The sequence below is a fragment of the Artibeus jamaicensis genome, unplaced genomic scaffold (assembly GCF_021234435.1).
Source record: "Artibeus jamaicensis isolate MK-2021 breed Jamaican fruit bat unplaced genomic scaffold, CSHL_Jam_final contig_354, whole genome shotgun sequence".
Classification (NCBI taxonomy): domain Eukaryota; kingdom Metazoa; phylum Chordata; class Mammalia; order Chiroptera; family Phyllostomidae; genus Artibeus; species Artibeus jamaicensis.
In genome coordinates this window covers 40606556-40625920 of record NW_026521803.1, presented here as the reverse complement: position 1 = coordinate 40625920, position 19365 = coordinate 40606556, and the positions used below count along the sequence as shown (strand labels likewise).

Genomic DNA, 19365 nt, shown 5'->3' with positions numbered 1-19365 from the left:
CATCTTAATTTATTTGGAGCACCTCTAGACTTTCTATTTGAATATAATGCTAACTCTGTTTTCACATAAGTTTTGTGGGGCATGTGAGCCATAACACAAATATCACTCTCATCTTGTATAACTACATCACTTACATGAGAGTAAGTGCCAAAGCCTACTCATCATCCAGTGCAGAAATTCATTGTGCGTGAAGTTGAAACAGTTTTAGACCCTCTCAGAGGGCAGCATGCACAGGCAGCTGTCTGTCCCTGAGCATCATTCCTGCCTGTTCTGCACTAGCTGCAACTGCAGTCGGCCTCAGGCTGAGCTTCGTGTCCAGGCAGAGCGTGTCCAGGGCTCGTCCGGGTTGTCCGTTTACTTTTTGTCTCCATATAACTTACCTTTTCTTGTCGTCTCCCTCCTGATGTCGGTCTGCAGCTGGCCTTGGAAAATTGCCTTAGCATAGAGACTGATCTGTGAATCCAGAATGATACTTTAGGCTTGATCTATGAAAAGTCCACTTTCTTGGCAAGATTTAGTTTTTGTATTTGTTATGCTGGCTGAAAATGATGCGATAATAACATTTTAGAATAGGAGTGTGGGCCTATTTCCTTTTGACATGGGCAGTAATGAGTGAAAGGAAGCTGTTTTCATAGGAAGGTAAGTTGTTCAAAACCTGCGTTACTTTGTGCAGGCTGAGTTTCTACAGGTGGCCTCATGGGGGCGAGTGGAAATCTGTAAATGTACTATCACCTGTACTTGAAATGAGTAAGCCATCATTCCTCATATTGAGCTGGATCCTCTTCCTTTCTTCTTGGAGCTCTAAGGATTCAATACCGGGAAATCACTAGCCCATGCACTTATATTTAGCAGGATAGAGCAAAACTTCCTTTCATGTCACTATTTAACATTCTGTTCATTCATACTTGTATTCACAATCATGGGTGTTCGTTCCCCTTATAAAATAATTTAAGCAGTGGAGTGTTGGAGAAAATTTAACAACCAGTTCTCCCGAAGAAAACAGATGGTGTTTGCTGATTTCCATAGTGGCCTAAATATTGCCACCATGGCTGATTCAATTTCGCAACATAGTGTCACTAGAAGAGGTGGCTTCGTTGACTCTTGGTAGTTGGTACTGGTAGGCCCTACTAAACTACTGAATATCACTGACTAGATAATAGGTGTTCATTTAAATATTTTGGAGATGATCCTGACTTGTTTTAAAGTGGATTTTTAAAAAGTTTTTGTTTATTTTTAGAGAGAGGGGAAGGGAGGGAGAGAGAGGGGAAGAGAGGGAGAAAGAGGGGGAGGGAAACTTAAAATGGATTTTTTAAGCAGTCAACAATTCTTGTTTTTGCTTTTAAAACAGAGCCCATCTTTCAACTGTAATCATGCATAGTGTCATATTTCTGAAAAAAAGGACACTAAAATCAATGTGCCATCATTATAGTTAGGTTCAGCTAGAGTACTTCATATAAATCCTGTCTACATTAGGGATATTTTCCCAGTCATCTCAAGCATTTAAAAAAAAAGCACTGAGTCAACTTCAACACAGTATTGATAAAATCTTCCACACATAAAATGGCAATGGAGCATAGGCAAGAATTTCAAATCTTTATTTAAATTTGAGTCTTTTCCCAATATATTACTGGCAAATATGAAAAAAATTAAAAACCAAGAAAATATATTCTTTAAAAGGAAAGAAAGCCTGGTGAATAATGGGATATTCCTTTTCTAAAATACATTCACACCTCCATTAAGTGATATGTGCAACAATCAGCAGTTCTGACAACAAAAGTCAACTGTACTAAACTATTTTATCTTCTTGCAGACGACAAGGGGATTATTACACCACTGTTTTCTCAGCACCTTGCCGATTCAGTACCTACATAATTCCTACGCCGCACTGTGATTTTTTTTGAAAAGGGTATACGTGTACTAGTTTTTTTATTTGAAAAACATACATAAATGACCAAAAGTAATGACATATCTTTTACTCTGTTATAAAATTGGTTTTTTCTATATACGTGTATCAATACAGCAAGAAGCATATCTACCTGGTCATGAAACAATGTCTACAAAACTTTGTTCAAATGAAAGGACTGTTGGCAGATAACCCAATTTATTGACTTATTTATTGTGATGAAGCTGAAGGCCACTGTCACATAGTTCATTTCAAGGAGGGGGCTGCGAGTTTACAGGATCCTACATAGTTTCTCCTCGCGTCATCAAAATACTGAAGTCCTAGTCCCAGTGTTTGTCTTTCAGAAAGAAGCACTTTCAGAACTTAATTTCTTACACAATGTCTACTCCACCCCCTACAGACTTCTTAGGAACTCAACAATAATTCCTCCCAAAAGGAGCAAAGAAAATCTGTTCTTACTTCAATATATGCACATTAAACTAGTACTGTTCTAGGAAAAAAAAAGATAAGGTAGAAATAGTATATTAGTCATAAAATTCTTCTCTGTTAACAAGAAGCCCATTACAAACTTAAACACATGTGATCCCTTGAAATTGGTCTCCTCACTTTGGCACATCTAAACCAGCACAGAAATTACACAAGGTCTATTCTGGAGGAACATATTTGCATTGGAATTTAAAGATGGGTTTCTGAAATGTATAACATTACATTGTTGAAGGTATATTAAAAAAATCAGTCTTACCCGCCATATGTTTGCAGCAAAAGGGATTGGGGTAAAACAAAGTCTTTGGAGCATCTAGAACTTGTGACCTTGAAAAGTAAATCTTGCATCAAAGGAAATCTCAATTATCTTTTAAATCTTCTTTCTAAAACACAAATCTTGCACTCTCTTGTTCTGATGGCTAAGACCAGTGACCTGCATGTCCAGTAGCTGTGCTCCTCTCCGAGATGTCAGCTGCAGCAGGACTTAACCACTCCGTTCTGTCTCCATTTCTCTGCTTCATTTCCTTCACGGAGCTCAGACCGGAGACAAAAGCAGCATGTTCTGATGAGGCAGTAAGATGGACCTGAACTTAGTGGAGACTGGAGCTCCAAAATAAATGTAATATGATGTATCAAATAAGAAAGAAAGGATATTCTCCCGTACAAATCAAAAGAGAAAAAAATTGACAAATAGCAGCTTTTTATACCTACAAAAGAATCTCAGAACGATTGCACACTTTAAGCATGATTTACCTTTGTCTTATTTAGAACCCTTTTTATTTATTGGTTAAACAATGTTTTGTTTTGTTTTTTTTTTTACACTGCCTTAAACCACATTTTATTGGATTGCATTGGAAGATTGGGGAGGACTTTTCTATGAATTTATATTTTGCTACATAAAATATATTTGCTAACCCACAGCAATAAAATTCTGCTGGATTCTCTAATCTAGCAAGCTAAAAGCATCCCTATAAATTAAATGTGTCCCAAGATTTGATATGCAAGAAGTTGCAGGCTTTTCCACCGCTCTCATTGGCTGCATCACGAGGGTATGTGCACAGCATCTGGGGTTCGCCGATGACACAGGGCGCACCACTCACTGACAGAGGCTGGGCGCCTTTGCAGGCAGCTGAGAGCTGCTATCTACTCACAAAAACACTGAGCATTCCTTTTGGCCAGAAAACCTTCCCATGCTCAGGGTCCGTGGTCAATCCATCCCTTGGGTCAATCCAATGAACTTACTACACTTCACCGAGGCAGAAACCTAAATTGTTAAAAATGGAGCACTATGTACAACCACTTCCTCTAGCCAGTGGAGTTCCTGTCGTCTGTATGCAGTGTTTTTTTCCATTGCATTTTGGGTTTGCTCCCCCCTGGTCTGCAGCACCGGTCCCACGCAGGCCCCGGGGCTATGAGTACAGGCCCTCCTGGCCCGGGCCGTACAGGTCCGCCAGGCGCTTGAAGCGCGGCCCCCAGTCGCTCAGGTAGTCGTAGTTCTGCTCCGAGCTGGAGCTGATGGACTCCAGGGAGCTGAGCGACTCGGCCACCGAGCCGTTCCCCTCGAACGCGTAGGTCTGCAGGGAGTCGTAGGGGGGCGCGCAGGGGTCCACATCCGCTTCTTTCAGCCGCTCCCAAATGAACTCCCGGAAAATGACGTTGTCGGGGACGCTTTTGAAGGCCGGGCGGCTCAGGAACTGGATCTCCGGGGTCACGTCCCTGCGGGTCTTGGTGTCCCTGACCACGTGGAGGTTCCTCAGCGCAGCCATGTCGAAGGCCTCGGTGTCCTCCTCGCCCCCGCCCTCGTCGTCGTAACGCACGATGTTCTCTCGGATGTCCCTCTCCTCGTCGAAAATGAGGGGCTCCTTTTTCCGCCGTCTCAGGGTGACGATCAGCAGGACCAGCACTGAAACAAGGGGACAGCAGAGGGACAGTTTCAGTAAAGGCCAGGACGGGCATCCTGCGGCGTTGGGGCTCCGAAGTGGACTCGGGCTTTCTGCCCTTTCTGGGAAAATCAACTGGCAGGCGACTTACAGGGGAATTCGGAACAGTTGAGGTGTTAAAATCGCCAAAACGCCCTTAAAAATAGAACACTCGAGGACATCAAAAGCAATCATTTTCCACACCTGTTCAGAATTGATGCCTCCCTCTTTCCCATAACCGCTACGGTAGCATTTGATAGAACCAAGTGAAGGGCAAGTTCGGGATAAATACAATAATTTCAAAGCAAAGAAACACAAAGGGATATTTTTTTTTGAACTCAGTAATTACTGGAAAGGCAAAGTGGCATTTACAAATGTTTTGGGTATAATTTGGCAGCTGCAATTTCAGAAGAAAATGGATTACAGCATTTAGTAGGGGTCTTTGAAGAAATACCTACTACTTGTCTCTAAAACTCAGCTGTTAAATACAATCTAGCAAGTCAGACCCTGTATGGAGATGAAAAGCTTCTCTGTAGGAAATTGAACCCTACTCGTAGGAATACGGAACTTGGTCTTTAAGCATTATACCAAAAGAAAGAATATTGGTTGTGAGGTTTCCAGCATTAGCTAACGGCAGATTTAAGAAATCAAGCATCTGTGTGACATTAGGAATTAGGCTTCCTATATCAAAGTTAATAATTACATAATGGAGCAAGTGTCCTGGCCACACAAGGAAAATGGGTCTGCTCTGCTCCGGCCACATGCCTACAGAATGAAGACAGTGGATTTCATGGCTGAATTAAGTTGAAATGGAGGAGGAAAAGTATTCTTAAGTTTGGGAATTTAAAAATATGCAAACACGTGAATTTACATTAATTATCTGTCTACCAATCATACATCTTTTTCAACAATTCGGATCACATCAGCCAAAATTGGGGTGGGGGCATCTGAAAGGCCCAAAGGGTTGTTATTCCTGGCATCTTTAAAAAATTTTTTGAAATGCTTATATTTAAAATATAGGGCATTACTTTGGCAATTAAGAATATATTTGAAAATACAAATATAAAACCACAAAGGGTATCTTATGGAATTCAGAGGAACTTAAATACAGTGGTTAGAGGGTAAGGCATGTTCCATTCTCCCCATTAATCTGCATTAAAACACCATCCCTCTAAGTACTTGATATTTTTTTAATTTTTTTATTTAGTTATTTTTCAAGTACAGTTTTCTGTCTATTTCTCCCATCCCAGCCCACCCCGCCCCGTGTTTTTTAATGTTTTTATCCTCAGTGGAAAGTATGTGCTTGCTTCAGTATTTATCTGCGATCTGCTTTTCTAAACATCAGCAGGGATGGACCGATGAAGACATTTTTATTGGAGCTCTTTGAAAATAGTCGTGAAAACAATTGCCTTCTGTGACACTTTCTTCTTCCTTATTTATTGCTATATTTTGTGTTCCCCACTTCACCCTGACCTATTTCTCATGCATCAGCTTTACTGACAGCCTACAGTTTAGAAACTGGATACACTTCTGAGCTTTTCTGGCCAACTTCTCACATTGCTGTGGCCCAGACATGCCTGGTCTCTTTTTATCTCCTACTTACTATTTCGTTCTGGACTGGCTTCACCAAAATGGCAGATACATAGTTCAAACGCCTGTCTCCAATCCATTTCTCTGTCTGTCCCCATCTGGTACTTGCCTTCCTTCCCCACTAAATGGATCCCCTGCACTTGTCTCTTCTTGTCTGACACTCTTCATTGCCACCACTCCAAAACCTTGTGGTTTTCAAGGTCCACGTTGGAGCCTTATAGCTCTGTCACAGCTCCACATTAGCACTCAGGCATGGACCTGAAACTTGTATACAGCTTAGGTGTCTAGAAGGTGTTGGGTCAAAGCCCAGCCTTTTCACAGGTTCGATGTGTGATCCTGGGCAATGAGCCCAGCTATTCATGATAATTATAGACAACGTCGCTGGTCTCAGGGTGGATTATAGAGCTAAGGGGCCCGGGAGTCGATAAGTAGAGTTAGCAGAATGCCAGGCACTTGGTGAGCAACAGAAAACTTTTCATTGTTATCATGTTAATTCAAAATTCCATGATCACAGCAAGTAATGCCATCACTTTCCTCCTTTGATCAAAGAAAAACGAAGAACAAGATTAGTTAACAAGCGAAGTAGAAAAGCATACCAAATATTTGCTAAGGCATGCGAACTGAGGATTAAATGGGACGGAGGAAAGGCAGTACGGTGAAAAATGGAGGTCTACCATTTGACACTTGGAGCGATTCTGTGAGGTATTTTTACCGTTGATGGTTGTCTCGGGCATTTGAAACGACCTCTTGTCCATGAAGTTAAATGCGATACTTAGGGGGTGAGACAGGCCCCACCCCAGTGCACGTCTGCAGCACTCTGAGTTCACTGCTTCGATGCAAGGCAATGGGATTGCAGGCTGGAGCTCAAGTGGCAACTGCTTGTGCAGAGAATGACACATCAGTTAAGTTTTCAAATGTATAAATTAAACAATTTTTGAATTATGTATATCTTTAGTTTCTGAAACTTTTTACATAGTTCCCCAAAGATAAAAGTAATTGTAACAGAAAGAACATGGGGCCACATAAGACTTCTTGTTGAGAAGTCAGAATAGAAGAGGTGAGAAGTATCAGGGAAAATCATGATGGACGGACAGGTGGGGCGGGCAAAAATGCGAAATCTGCTCCACACATTGGACAGCGGAGCTGAGGGGGCAGGAAGGTCCACGAGTGGAAAAGGATGTAAGAAATGAGGGATGCAAAGCAAATAAAGGTAAGAAGTAAGAATTATGCAAGAATTGCATGCTCTTTTAGTTCAATGCAATGTCAAAGTAGACAAGATATTTCAGAATTCTCAATTCTCTTTCCTTCATATAATTACAATGAATCTTCTCTCTCCATCTCTGTCATGTGTATGCACACAAACACACACACCCCTGACCCTTGAACAACATGGGTTGAAACTGTCCGGGCTCCCTTATGAGTAGATTTACAAATTGTCTTCATTGTTCCATTACAGGTGACATACATCATTGTATTAGTTTCAGGTGTAGAACACAGTGATTAGACATTTTTATGACTTACAAAGTGATCACCCCAGTAAGTCCAATACCCATTTGACACTGTGCATAGTTATTAAAATGTTACTGACCATCCTCCCTGTGCTGTGTTCTGCATCCCTAATGCTTCCTATAACTGGCAATTTGTATTTCTTATTCCTTTCAACTTTTCCACCCATGCCCCCACCCCGCTCCCATCTGGTGACCAGCAGTTGATCTTCTGTGTCTATCGTTTGCCTCTGTTTAATGTGGTGGTTTTGTTTTTTAGATTCCACATATAAGTGAAATCTTATGGTATTTGTTTCCCTCTGTCCCATAGCACTTAGCATTAATACCCCTCTATGTCTACCCACGTTGTCACAAGTGGCAAAAGTTCATTCTTTTCTATGGCTGAGTAATTTTCTATTGTACAGATGTACAACCTCTTCCTTTTCCATTTGTCTGTTTTTTTAAATTTTATCTTATTGATTATGCCATTACAGTTCTTCTATTTCCCCCCTTCATTGCCCCCCTTTAGTTTATGACCATGTGTCTCAAGTTCTTTGGATTCTATATTTCCCATACTATTCTTGCCGCCCCCCCCATCTATTTTCTACCTACCGTCTATGCTACTTATTCTCTGTACCTTCTTCCCCCTTCTCCTCCTCCCACTCCCCTGTTGCTAACCCTCCATGTGATCTTCATTTCTATGGTTCACTCCTGATCTAGCTGTCCTCTTAGTCTGCTTTTGTTCTAGGTGTGGTTGTGGCACTTAGGTGGCTTCCCCATCTTGGCTGTTGTAAATCTTGCTGAAATGAGCATGGGAGTGCACACATCTTTTCGAATTAGGTTTTGGGTTTCTTCAGATAAATACCCAGATAGGTGGAATTGCTAGTTCATAAGGTAGTTCTATTTTTAATTTTTTTTGAGGAACTTCCATACTGTTTTCCATAGTGGCTGCACCAAATTACAATCCTATCAACAGTGAACAAGGGTCCCTTTTTCCCACATCCTCACCAATACTTATTCATTGTTTGGTGATAGCTTTCTGACAGCTGTGAAGTGATATCTCGTTGTGGTTTTTATTTGTATTTCCTGATTATCAGTGGCATTTAACATCTTTTCATATGTCTATTGGTCAGCTTGTTCTCTTTGGAAAAATTATGTCAGGTCCTCTGCTCATTTTTAAATCAGATTTGTCTGAATTTGGCATTGAGTCATATATGCCCATTATACATGCAAGTTATTCATCCCTTATCAGATATATCATTGGCAACTATCTTTTCCTATTCAGTGGGTTGTCTTTTCATTTTGCTGATGGTTTCTTTCACTGTGCAAAAACTTTTTCTTTTTTTTCTTTCCCAAAGAGAAACAACCAAAAAATATATATTGCAAAGAGCAATATCAAATAGATTACTGCCTATGGTTTGTTCTTGGAGTTTTATGTTTTAATTTCTTATATCCAAGTCTTTTAACACATTTTTGACTTATGTTTTTGCATCAGTCCAGTTATCACAACACTGTTTATTGAAGATGCTGCCTTTACCCCATTGTACGTTCTTGCCTCCTTTGTCCCAGATTGACCCTAAATAGGTGTGGGTTTATTTCTGGGCTCTCTATTCTTACCATTGATCTGTTTGCCTGCTTTTATGCCAGTCTTATGCTGTTTTGATTAGTACAGCTTTATAGTTTGACATCAGGCAGTGTGATACCTCCAATTTTGTTCTTTTTCAGTATTGCTTCAGCTATTTTGGGGTCTTCTGTGGTCATCTAAGTTTTAGGGTATTTTGCTTTAGTTCTCTGGAAAATACCTTTGGCATTCTGATAGGGATTGTATTGAATATATACATTGATTTGGCAGTATGGGCATGATAACAATGTTTAATTCTCCGCATCCACAAGTGCAGTATATCCTTCCACAATCCCTTTAATATGTCAGAGCTTTCTGAGTACAGGTTTTATACTTCCTTGGTTAAAGTTACTCCTAATATACTTTGCTCTTTTTGGATGCAATTGTAAGTGGGATTGCTTTCTTAATTTCTCTAATGGTTTGTTATTGGTCTATAAAAATGCAACAGCTTTCTGAATACTAATTTTGTATCCTGCTACTTTATGAAATTCCTTCATTATCTTAGGATAGTATTTTGGTGGATACCTTAGGATTTTCCATATACAGTATCATGGCATCTGCACATATTGACAGTTTTACTTTTTCCTTTGCAATTTGGATGCCTTTATTTTTTTATTGTCATATTTCTGTGACTACAAGTTCCCAAACTATGTTGAATAGAAATGGTGACAGTGGACATCATTGTCTTCTCCCTTATCTTACAGAAGAAGTTTTCAATTTGTAATGTTGAGTATGATGCTAGTTGTCTGTTTGTCATCTACGGCCTCTATAAAGCCACTTTGCTGAGATTTTTTAATCATAAATGAATGTTGGATTATATCAAATACATTTTTCTGCATCTGTTGATATGATTGTATAATTTTGTGTATGTGGTGTATCATATTAAAGTTTGTGGATATTGAACCAGGTTTCCAACCTAGGAATAAATCCCAGTTGATCATGTTATATGATTTTTTTTTATGTATTGCTGAATTCAGTTTGGTAAAGTTTCTGTTGAGGATTTTTGCATCTGTCTTCATCAGGGATACTGGCCTATATTTGCTCTTTTTTTGTGGTTTCTTTTCTGGCCTTCTGAAATGAGTTTGGGATCCTATCCTCTTTTCAAATTTTTGGAATAGGTTGAGAAGTTTAGGTATTAATTCTTATTTGAAAGTTTGGTAAAATTCACCCATGAAGTGGTATCACCCATGGGTTGGTTTGTTGAGAGTTTTTAAATTACTGACTGAATTTCATTAGTAGTTATTAGTGTCTTCAGGTTTTCTGTTTCTTATTGATTCAGCCTGGGGAGATGGTATGCTTCCATTTCTATAGGTTGTCCAATTTGTTGGTGTATAACTGTAGTATTTCTATGGCGTTTGTTGTCACTCTCTTTAAATTCTGACTTCATTGTTAGGGTCCTCTTTTCACTGAGGGCTCTGTCAAAGTTTATCAATTTTGTTTATCTTTTGAAAGAACCAGCTCTTGCTTCCTTTGATCATTTATATATATATTTTTTGTTAGACTCCTGTTTATTTCTGCTCTTATCTTTATTTTCTCCCTTCTACTCATTTTGGGCTTTGTCTGTGTTTTTTAGTTCTCGATTGCTTATGTGAGATTTTTCTTGTTTCTTGAAGTAGGTAGGCATGTATCGCTATCAATTTCCCTCCTGGGACTGCACCTGCTATACTCCATAGATTGGGGGGTTGTCCTGTTTTCCTTTTCATTCATCTCAAGGTATTTTAAAATTTTATTTATTTTTAGACAGAGAGAGAGAAGCATCAATGTGTGGTTGACTCTTGTGTAGCCCCTACTGGGGACCTGGCCCACAACCCAGGCATGTGCCTTTTCTGGGAAGAGGCGACCCTTTGGTTTTCAGCCCAGTGTTCAGTTCACAAAGCCACACCAGCCAGAGCTCAAGTTATTTTTGAAATTTCTTCCTTGATCTTATTGTTAACCAATTCTTTGTTTAGTAGCATGTTATTTAGCCTCCATGTCTTTGTGTGTTCTTCAGTTTTCCTTTTGTAACTGGTTTCTAGCTTCACAGCATGTGTGACTGGAAAAGATGCTTGATGTGATTTGTCTTCTTAAATTTATTGAAACTTGTTTCATGGCATATATGTGGTCTATTTTAGGAAATAATCCACATGCACTTGAAAAAATGTATAATTTTCTGCTCCTAGTTGAAATGTCCTAAAATATCAATATGCCCATCTGATCTCATGTGTTATTTAAGCCACTGTTTTCTTGTTGATTTCCTTGTTGATCTTCAGATAGATATTCAATTCCTTGCTTTCCCTTTCTTCTTCTGGTACCCTGTAATGCAAAGTTTGGTATACTTGATGTTGTCCCAGAAATCCCGTTAGCCACAAGGAAAAAAGTTGTTGCTGTTGTTCTGATTGTGTGTTTTCAGCTATCTTGTCTTCCAGGTCACTGACTCAGTCCTCTGCTTCATCTAATTGATACTGATTCCCTGTTTTTTCTTCATTTAGGTTATGATAATCTTTTATTTCTAACTGGTTCTTTCTGATGGTTTCTATCTCATTATAGAGGTTCTCATCGAATTCATCTCTTCTTCCCCTAAGTTCATTGATCAGCCTTGTAGCCAGTGTTTTGAAGTCTGTATCTGTTAGATTACTTGTCTACATTTTGTTGAATTTTATCCTGTTCTTTATTTGGGACATGTTTCTTTGTCTCCTCATTTTGGATGCTTCCCTATATTTGTTTCTAGGTACTGAGTAGATTTTCTATGTCTCCCAGTCTTGCCAGGTCAGCTTATGTAGTAGTTGTCCTATGAGCCCCGGTGGCACCGTTTCCCAGTTCACCAGAGCCCGGTGCTCCAGGTGTACCCCTTGTGTGGGTTGTGTGCCCCCTGTTGTCGTCCAACCTTGACTGCTGTTGGCACGGTAGTGGTATTGACCCTCAGGCTGACTGATGGTGAGGGCTGGCCATCACTACAGTAGAGAAGCTGTTGTGTGAAGGCAAACCCTACAGAGTGAGAGGGTTTGCTTTCACTTTAGCAGGACTCTGGTCCAAATGAAATCCACCCTAAGGGGTGTCATTTGCACAGCTTGTCATTGGGTATGTTGGTTCTGGGGCCATTTCAGAAGTTATAATTCAAAGCAAGGCCAGGTATCACTAGGCAATACATAAACCCTTTGGTGAGTGCCACAGTGTGAGATGAGGTCAGCCGTCACTTATGCCAGGTCATGGCTCCTTAGTTGAAGCTACATTCTAAGCTAACACTGGCTGCAGCTCATGGCAGGTTTTCAGTCACTTGGCAGGAGTTGCAATGAAAATTGAGCCCCACTGCCACTTGGGTCAGGCTTGGAGCCCCTCAGAGAGAGGAATAAGACATGCTAAGGCCAGCAAATGCTTATTTGGGGAACCTTTGAAAGATTTTAGGAAAGTCCAAGCATGAGGTGAAGAAAGCCACTGTGGAAAATCCACTGGAAGCAGCAGCTGCTGGACAAGTGAGTTCAGTGGCTGAGGTCTCAGGAAATCATCAGGGCAGGGAAAACTGTGTTAGCCAGGCTAAGGAAGAGCTCAGCATAGGTGCATGCCTGCTGGTTAGGAGGCAGAAGGTCTCAATAGAGAGACACTGGTGACAGCCAGCACTTCCATCCCAGGAGAGAGCTCCCTGATCCCCATCCCTCCAGCTTTTGTACTGAAGGTCATCAATTCAGTTCCTCTCTTATGCCCCTGGCACTTTTTGGTGGGAACCCTGAGTGAGTTTACAAGTGAGAAAGTCTATGTGGGGCCTCTCAGGGGCGGGTGGCTGGGACTCCAGAAGCCCCCTGCCTCATGTGAATGCAACCCCCTCTGGTTTTGATAGCCAGAAGCCATGGGGACTCCTTTTCTCAGCTCTGGGGCCATGGGTTGGGATTCCTTGTTTTTTTTAGTGAGGACCTGCACAGCTGAGTTCTCTCTTCCGACTGTTAACTGCCATGTGTGGGTGTGAGACCAGCGTGCCCCACATACTCAACTCACTACTAGATTTCTTCTTTTTATGCTTATTCACAGAAAACCTATTCAGCTTGTGTTCAGGTGGTTCTCAAGTATGTTTCTCCTATAATTTAGTTAAAATTGTGAAAAGAGGTGAGAAGAGCAATACCTATTCTGCCATCTTAACTGCAAGACATACTGGATTTTTTCCAATAAAAATGTTGGACAAGTTTTTGGAGATTTCTGACAATTTGAAAAAGCCTTGCAGACAAAGCATGTAGGGTAAAATATTCAAAAAAATGAAGAAAGATACATTACGAATTCCTAAAATATGTGCAGATTTTAGTTTGTTTTATCATTTACTACCATAAAACATATAAATCTATTATATAACTTTAAAATTTACCAAAACTTACATACACACAGTACACGGTGCCATTTGCTATTGAGAGAAATGTAAACAAACATCAAGATGCAGTATCAAAACTTAATTGCAAAAAATTAACCATATACCTACTGTATATGGTTAATAATTTCAGAGCCACCTCTCAGTGCTTTTGTGGTGAGCCCAAGTGTCGTGAGTATCTGCTTAAAATGCCATGTGATGCTAATCATCTCTGTGTGAGCAACCCGTCTCTCCAGTAAACTCTGTATCACAAGAACAAAGGATCTCTGGCAGTGCTCAGGTATTCCTCATCATGTCTATTGTAATTCTGTACACCCCGAATAACACCATGGGACTGACCCATAAGAAATGCCAGCGGTGATGGTGGGAGCACTCCCAAGAAGCAGAGAAGAGTCATGATATTCCCAGAAAAAGTTGACGTACTTGATATGTACCATAGATTGGGGTCTGTAGCGGTGGTTGGCCACCATTTCAAGAGAAGTGAATTCAGCATAAGTCATTATTAAAAATAAAAATAAAAGGAAATCCATGAACGACTGCTATAGCTATATCAGCAGGTTAGAAAAAGTTGCATGCTTTGCTAAATACTTTTGTATTCAATACCTCGTATTAAAAAATGCTGCTGTATGTGGGTAACACTATTTTTATAAGAAAGGCACGCCTACAGACCCTGACATAATTTGAGAGAAAGGAAGGTCATTTCATGACAACTTGGAGCAAGAGAAAAGTGAAGGACCCATACCTGGGGAAGTTCATGCCAGCAAGCAATGGTCTGGTAATTTTAGAAAGAGCCTTGGCTTCAAAAAAGTCACAGTGACAGCAGAGGAGGCTTCTGCCCACCAAGAGGCTGCAGAACGATTCTCAGGTGCCACTGAGAAAGGAGAGCTGTCTGAGCAGGTTTTTAAAGGCAGACACAAGTGCTCTATTTTGGAAAGAAATACCACAGAGGACATTTCTTAGGAAGGAAGGGAAGCAAGCAGGAGGGGACAGGCTGACTCTGGTTTGTGCAAATCAGTTGGGTATGATCCAGACTGCCCTTATCTATATAGACCCATGAGTCTTGAAGGAAAAAGAAAAATGCCAGGGGCCAATCTCTTGGCTGGCTAACAAGGCGACCTGGACAATGGGAACCCTCTTTCTGGATGGGTTCCCTCCGTGCTTTGTGCCTGAAGTCAGGAAGTACCTGGCCAGTAAGAGGCTGACGTGTAAGGTCTTTGGATACTGGACGATGCCCCTGAATACCTATGACTCCCTGAATTCAACACCAGGGGTGTTGTAGTGGTGTACCTGCTCCCAAACATGATGCCTCTACTTAAACTTTTGGATCGCAAGGTCAAGAGGACCAACCATAAAGGCTCATTACACACGGTACTGTATGGAAAGGATGGTCAATACTATGGAACAGCAGCCCAACAGGGAAAAACATCACGAAAGTCAGGAAGAGAACTGCTGGTGAAAACTGCGTCCCAACGTTGTGCGTGACATCACAGCATTCATGACGGAGCCAGTCAAGGAAATCTGAAAGAGACTGTGGATATAGCAAAAAAAAAAAAAAAAAAACAAACAGTGGGGGTTATGGATTTCAAGGTTACAGATATGGGAGAAATTCAAGAGCCAGTGGACGCCTCAGCAGAGGAATTCATGGAAGATGAGATGAGTGATTCTGAGTGAGTGCCAAACATTGAAGAAGAAGATGGAGATGCAGCAGGTCCAGAAAACAAACTGACCACTGACCGGCAGCCTTGGAGGAGGGCCCAGTGAATCCAGACAGCTCCACTGCCGTGCACCTTCAGTGACGCGGGCACAGAGTGAGGAGCAGTGGTGCCACAGAGAAACATGTGTGAGGAAGAAAGAGCAAAGAAGTCAGATGGAATTGCTATGTCGTTCTGTGGTTACACCAAGTGGGACTGCCTCTCCTGACTCTGTCTCCCTGAGATGCCAAAGCGAACCTCCTCCTCCGCTTGCTCAGCCATGAAGATGATGAGGATGAAGACCTTGGCGATCATTCACTTCCACTGAATGAACCGTAAACAGTCACCCTGCCATAGGATTAATCTACCTGTTGTGTGTGTGTCTTCATGTGGAGATGGAATAAGTACAGGGTGAGAACTGCAGGAAGCGTTTTTGCGCCGTTATTACCATCGTCCGAGTGCTCACTATGTCGGACATTGGGTGCAAACCTTGACGTGGAGGAACTAGTCTTACACAGGTGTAAGGTGTGTGATGGTTCATAAAGATTAGTTATCTGTTAGTTTCCTTCCTGTTTTACAAATTTGCTTTTTAGAAAATTACATTCCTGTAACAGTACGTCTCTCCATAATAGGGGAAACAGTGTATTGACCTACTGTCACAGGTAAGTGATTTTGAAAACTGTAAGTCTTTCCAATACTGTATTATGAAGATGACTGTAATGGTGTATGCCCTAAACAGTTCATAATGACTGATTGGGCCACCATGAAGCAATGGTCCCTTTTACTGCAGGCTACCCTGATAAAATCATATCGCTGCTTCTCAGTCATCAGTGCAGGAATCACTGCACCTGTAAATAAGGGAATTATTTTTCACATCATCATTTTATAAGATCTACAGTGTTTTGTAGCATATAAGGTGATATTGATTCAGGTAGGTACTGAAAGAAGATTCACTTGGATAACTTCATAAACTTATGGTATCCATACATAAAGTACTGTAAATATATTTTCTCTTATGATCTCATTAACATTTTTTCTCTGGCTTCATTTATTACAAGTATACAGTGTGTAATACATATTGCATATAAAATGTGTGTTAACCAATGATTTCTGTTATCAGTAAGGCTTCCAGTCAACAGTAGACAATTAGCAGTTAAGTTTTTTGAGGGTCAAAAATTATATGTAGATTTTCAGCTTCACCTGGTGGGGCCCGGGCTGGTGCCCCTGACCCCTGTGTCACTTAAGGGCCAACTGCATGTGTGTGTCCTGTGTGTGTACGTGCATACACAATTACATCTTATGTTCTGTTGTAAACATTTTTACACTACTAATAAACTTGCCTTCGGATGCTCAAGTAGAGTGTCCGGTAAAGGGGAGACACGAGAACACCCACAGATGTCTCAGCCCACAGAGAAAGTTCACCTGCGGGATATTAATGTCTTATGGAGTTTATCTTATTTCACAATCTTGCCTGAACATTTAAAAATGTGAAGTGTCTAATATTTCGGTTACTTGGGAGAGTATTTTTTTTCAAATACTTCAGCATGTAGAAACATTCCACCCTTTATGTAGAATAAGTATTAACTGATCTTCAGGATCTATGGAGATAATCTCTGTATTAAAATATTTTTTCTTCCTATGCAAGCAAAAGATAATGTAGTTTAAGTGGTTTTATCACTTGTCTTTTCTATCATGTGGACTACAGTTCTGAGTGGAGACAGAGAAAAGAGCAGGTCTAGTTGCCGTCCAGACACGTGGCATGTGTACATTGCGCTGGCTGTTCATAATTTCACATATCCACTCTACAAACACGTGTTAACCATTGTGTGTGTGTGTGTAAGGCACAATGATATAAGGTCGCATATAGAATCAAGCATAATACATTTCCTCATGGACTTACAATTAAATGGGGCAAACAGATATTAATTAAATAATAAGACAACTAAATGTATTTTCTCAAAATAAGAAAACATAATCTTTAAAGATATATATGTATTAGGGAAACCAGGTCCAGATGAAGATTTAACCAGGGGCTGGGGTGGGGGTGAAGGAGTGATAAGAAAGGTTACTCTTGGCATAGTCAACCGATGAGCAAAGGTCGGCACCAACATGGCTGGAGAACGGAGCAAGAGGTAGAAGACAGCACTGGAGATGTAGGCACCTGAAAGACCCTGCAGGCCCAGGAACCAACATGTTTCAAAGAGAATGTGATTCAATCAGATTTGTTTTTTGGAAAGGAAAAAAAAAAAAGAAAAATCCTTCTGATTGGACTGATAGGAGGAGGGGAAAAGTAGATGTTAGAAAAAATTAGAATGCTACTACAGTGGTTAAAACATAACATTAACCTACACTTCTGGTGTTAGAATTCAGTTTCCTAACATTTAAGTCAACATTTTATGAGAATCCCAACATATAGGAAATAGTGCTGGCGAAATCATAATGAGAGGATCTCTGCAGCTCCAACTTTGTACATTACATGCACACATAGTATAAATCACAATGCAATTCATGTACGAAGGCACAGTGATCCACAGGTGTAAAGAAACACACAGCCAGAACAGCACCATCCTCCCAAAACTGAGAGAAAAGATGGAGACAGATATAGAGCACCTGCCACGCTATAAATTAGTGGGCCCTTTCATTCTCCCCTTCACTATTGTCTGTAACAGACATATATATATCCAGACACAGAAACTGGACCATGGTTTTTGCTTCGTCATCTTCAGAGTGTGTTAGCCCGGCTCTCCTACCAGCTTCCCAGAGGTGACCCATAAGCATCATTGGCCCCTACAAGTAAGAAGCCCTTCTCTCCAATAACCTATCACCAAGTATCTTTCCTGAAAGATGGCAGATACTTTCATAAAAGTCGTCCAGATTTGCTCCAACATAATTTACAACCTAGTTCTCAGCTCAGCACCTCATTGTCTCCCTGAATATTCTGTGCTCACAAATGTCAGAAGTCTCAGAATACAAGTTCGGGACCCAGCACTAGGCCGAGTTGAGTAGGTGTGGTACAAAATGGCACCACTGCCAGATAAAGCTACTTAAGAGGAGGGACAGCTTCCCTCCATGTGTTCAATTGTATTTTTACATATCTCAAATGCTGAGTCTGGGGGTTACAATAGCCCAGTCACGCACCCTACTATCAAGCCCCTTCTTTTCTGTCATAAACTTCTATAAAAGTTTTTTAAATCAAATTGCAAGCCTACACACACACACACACACCTGTTAAATATCACTACCTTAAGTTTCACCCATTGTTTAGAGACTGTCACCAAAAGGATGAGGCCTTATTTTTGGTTAATTCAACAATATCCTCTACTGAACCTGGGTTTGCCAAATGTATAAGCTCTACAAGGGCACTGATTTTGTCCTTCACAGTTGTGTCTTAAGCACAAAGACCAATACTTGATGGTAATAAGTTTGCACTCGAATATTATCAAGTTTAATACTTTATGTAAGAAAGTATCAATAAACTAATATATAATGAACTGATCATACAGCGATACAACATACACCAGGAACACAAGTTTGGGAAGTGTGCTCTGGCCAGGATGTGCAGAGAAATTCTCACAGAAGAGATGGCACCAAGGTACATACAACTTGGGAGATGAGCCAGCCTTCACCAGGAAACAGTATTTCCTCTATGGTCTATATGAACTATCGGAATTTGTTATTCATCATAAAGATTTGTCCAAGCCTTCCTTATCCAAGGTGGAAGCCATGTGTGAAGACCCTGTAGACTGTTCCAAACTCAGGGGTGAGGCTGAAGACTTAATTTTCATAAAGTAAGACATGTAAATATTCTCTAGGGAGTACATGTTAAAATGATAGTAGTTTGCTTAAATGGCTTTAAACTATATCTCTAGCACTTATTTCACTTATTTCTTTTTTTTTTTTTGCCATTGAGGAGCCTTGAAAATTTAAAATTGCATATGTAGTTCATCACAGTAGTGAATCACCATGTATTTCTCTGGGACATCCTATCTAAACAAGAGATTCGGAAATACTAGGACAAAATTTAACTGTGTATGACCTTAAGGAATGCTACTAGAAAATCCCACTGCCAAATGGCATATTGAAGAGCATAACAGTGATTTTACTACAATTACTATTGTTTCTGTAAGGTATAATGGAATATGACCTTTTCTAAATGAAAAATCTGCTAGTATAATCTGTATATCACTCCAGCAATTTATTACAAATAATTACACACATCAGTGTGCAAGTGGAACTTAGCCTTTGATAACTCTCATTTTTAACTCTTTGCTCTTTGGCCCTATTGATCTGCATCACGAGTACTAAAAATCTGTTACTTAGATAAGGTATGCCTCTCCACCTGCCTCA

General features: G+C 40.5%; 1 protein-coding gene across 1 annotated transcript in view; it reads right to left on the bottom strand.

Annotated features, from left to right (window-relative positions):
• Positions 1-1624: 1624 nt before the first annotated feature.
• The window catches only part of CDH7 (cadherin 7), a 119920-nt gene continuing 102179 nt past the window's right edge, over positions 1625-19365 (bottom strand). The window contains exon 12 of the mRNA XM_037128714.2: positions 1625-4289. Within this exon, the coding sequence (XP_036984609.2) occupies positions 3796-4289 (494 nt within the window). The 3' untranslated portion in view covers positions 1625-3795. The remainder of the gene's footprint in view (positions 4290-19365) is intronic.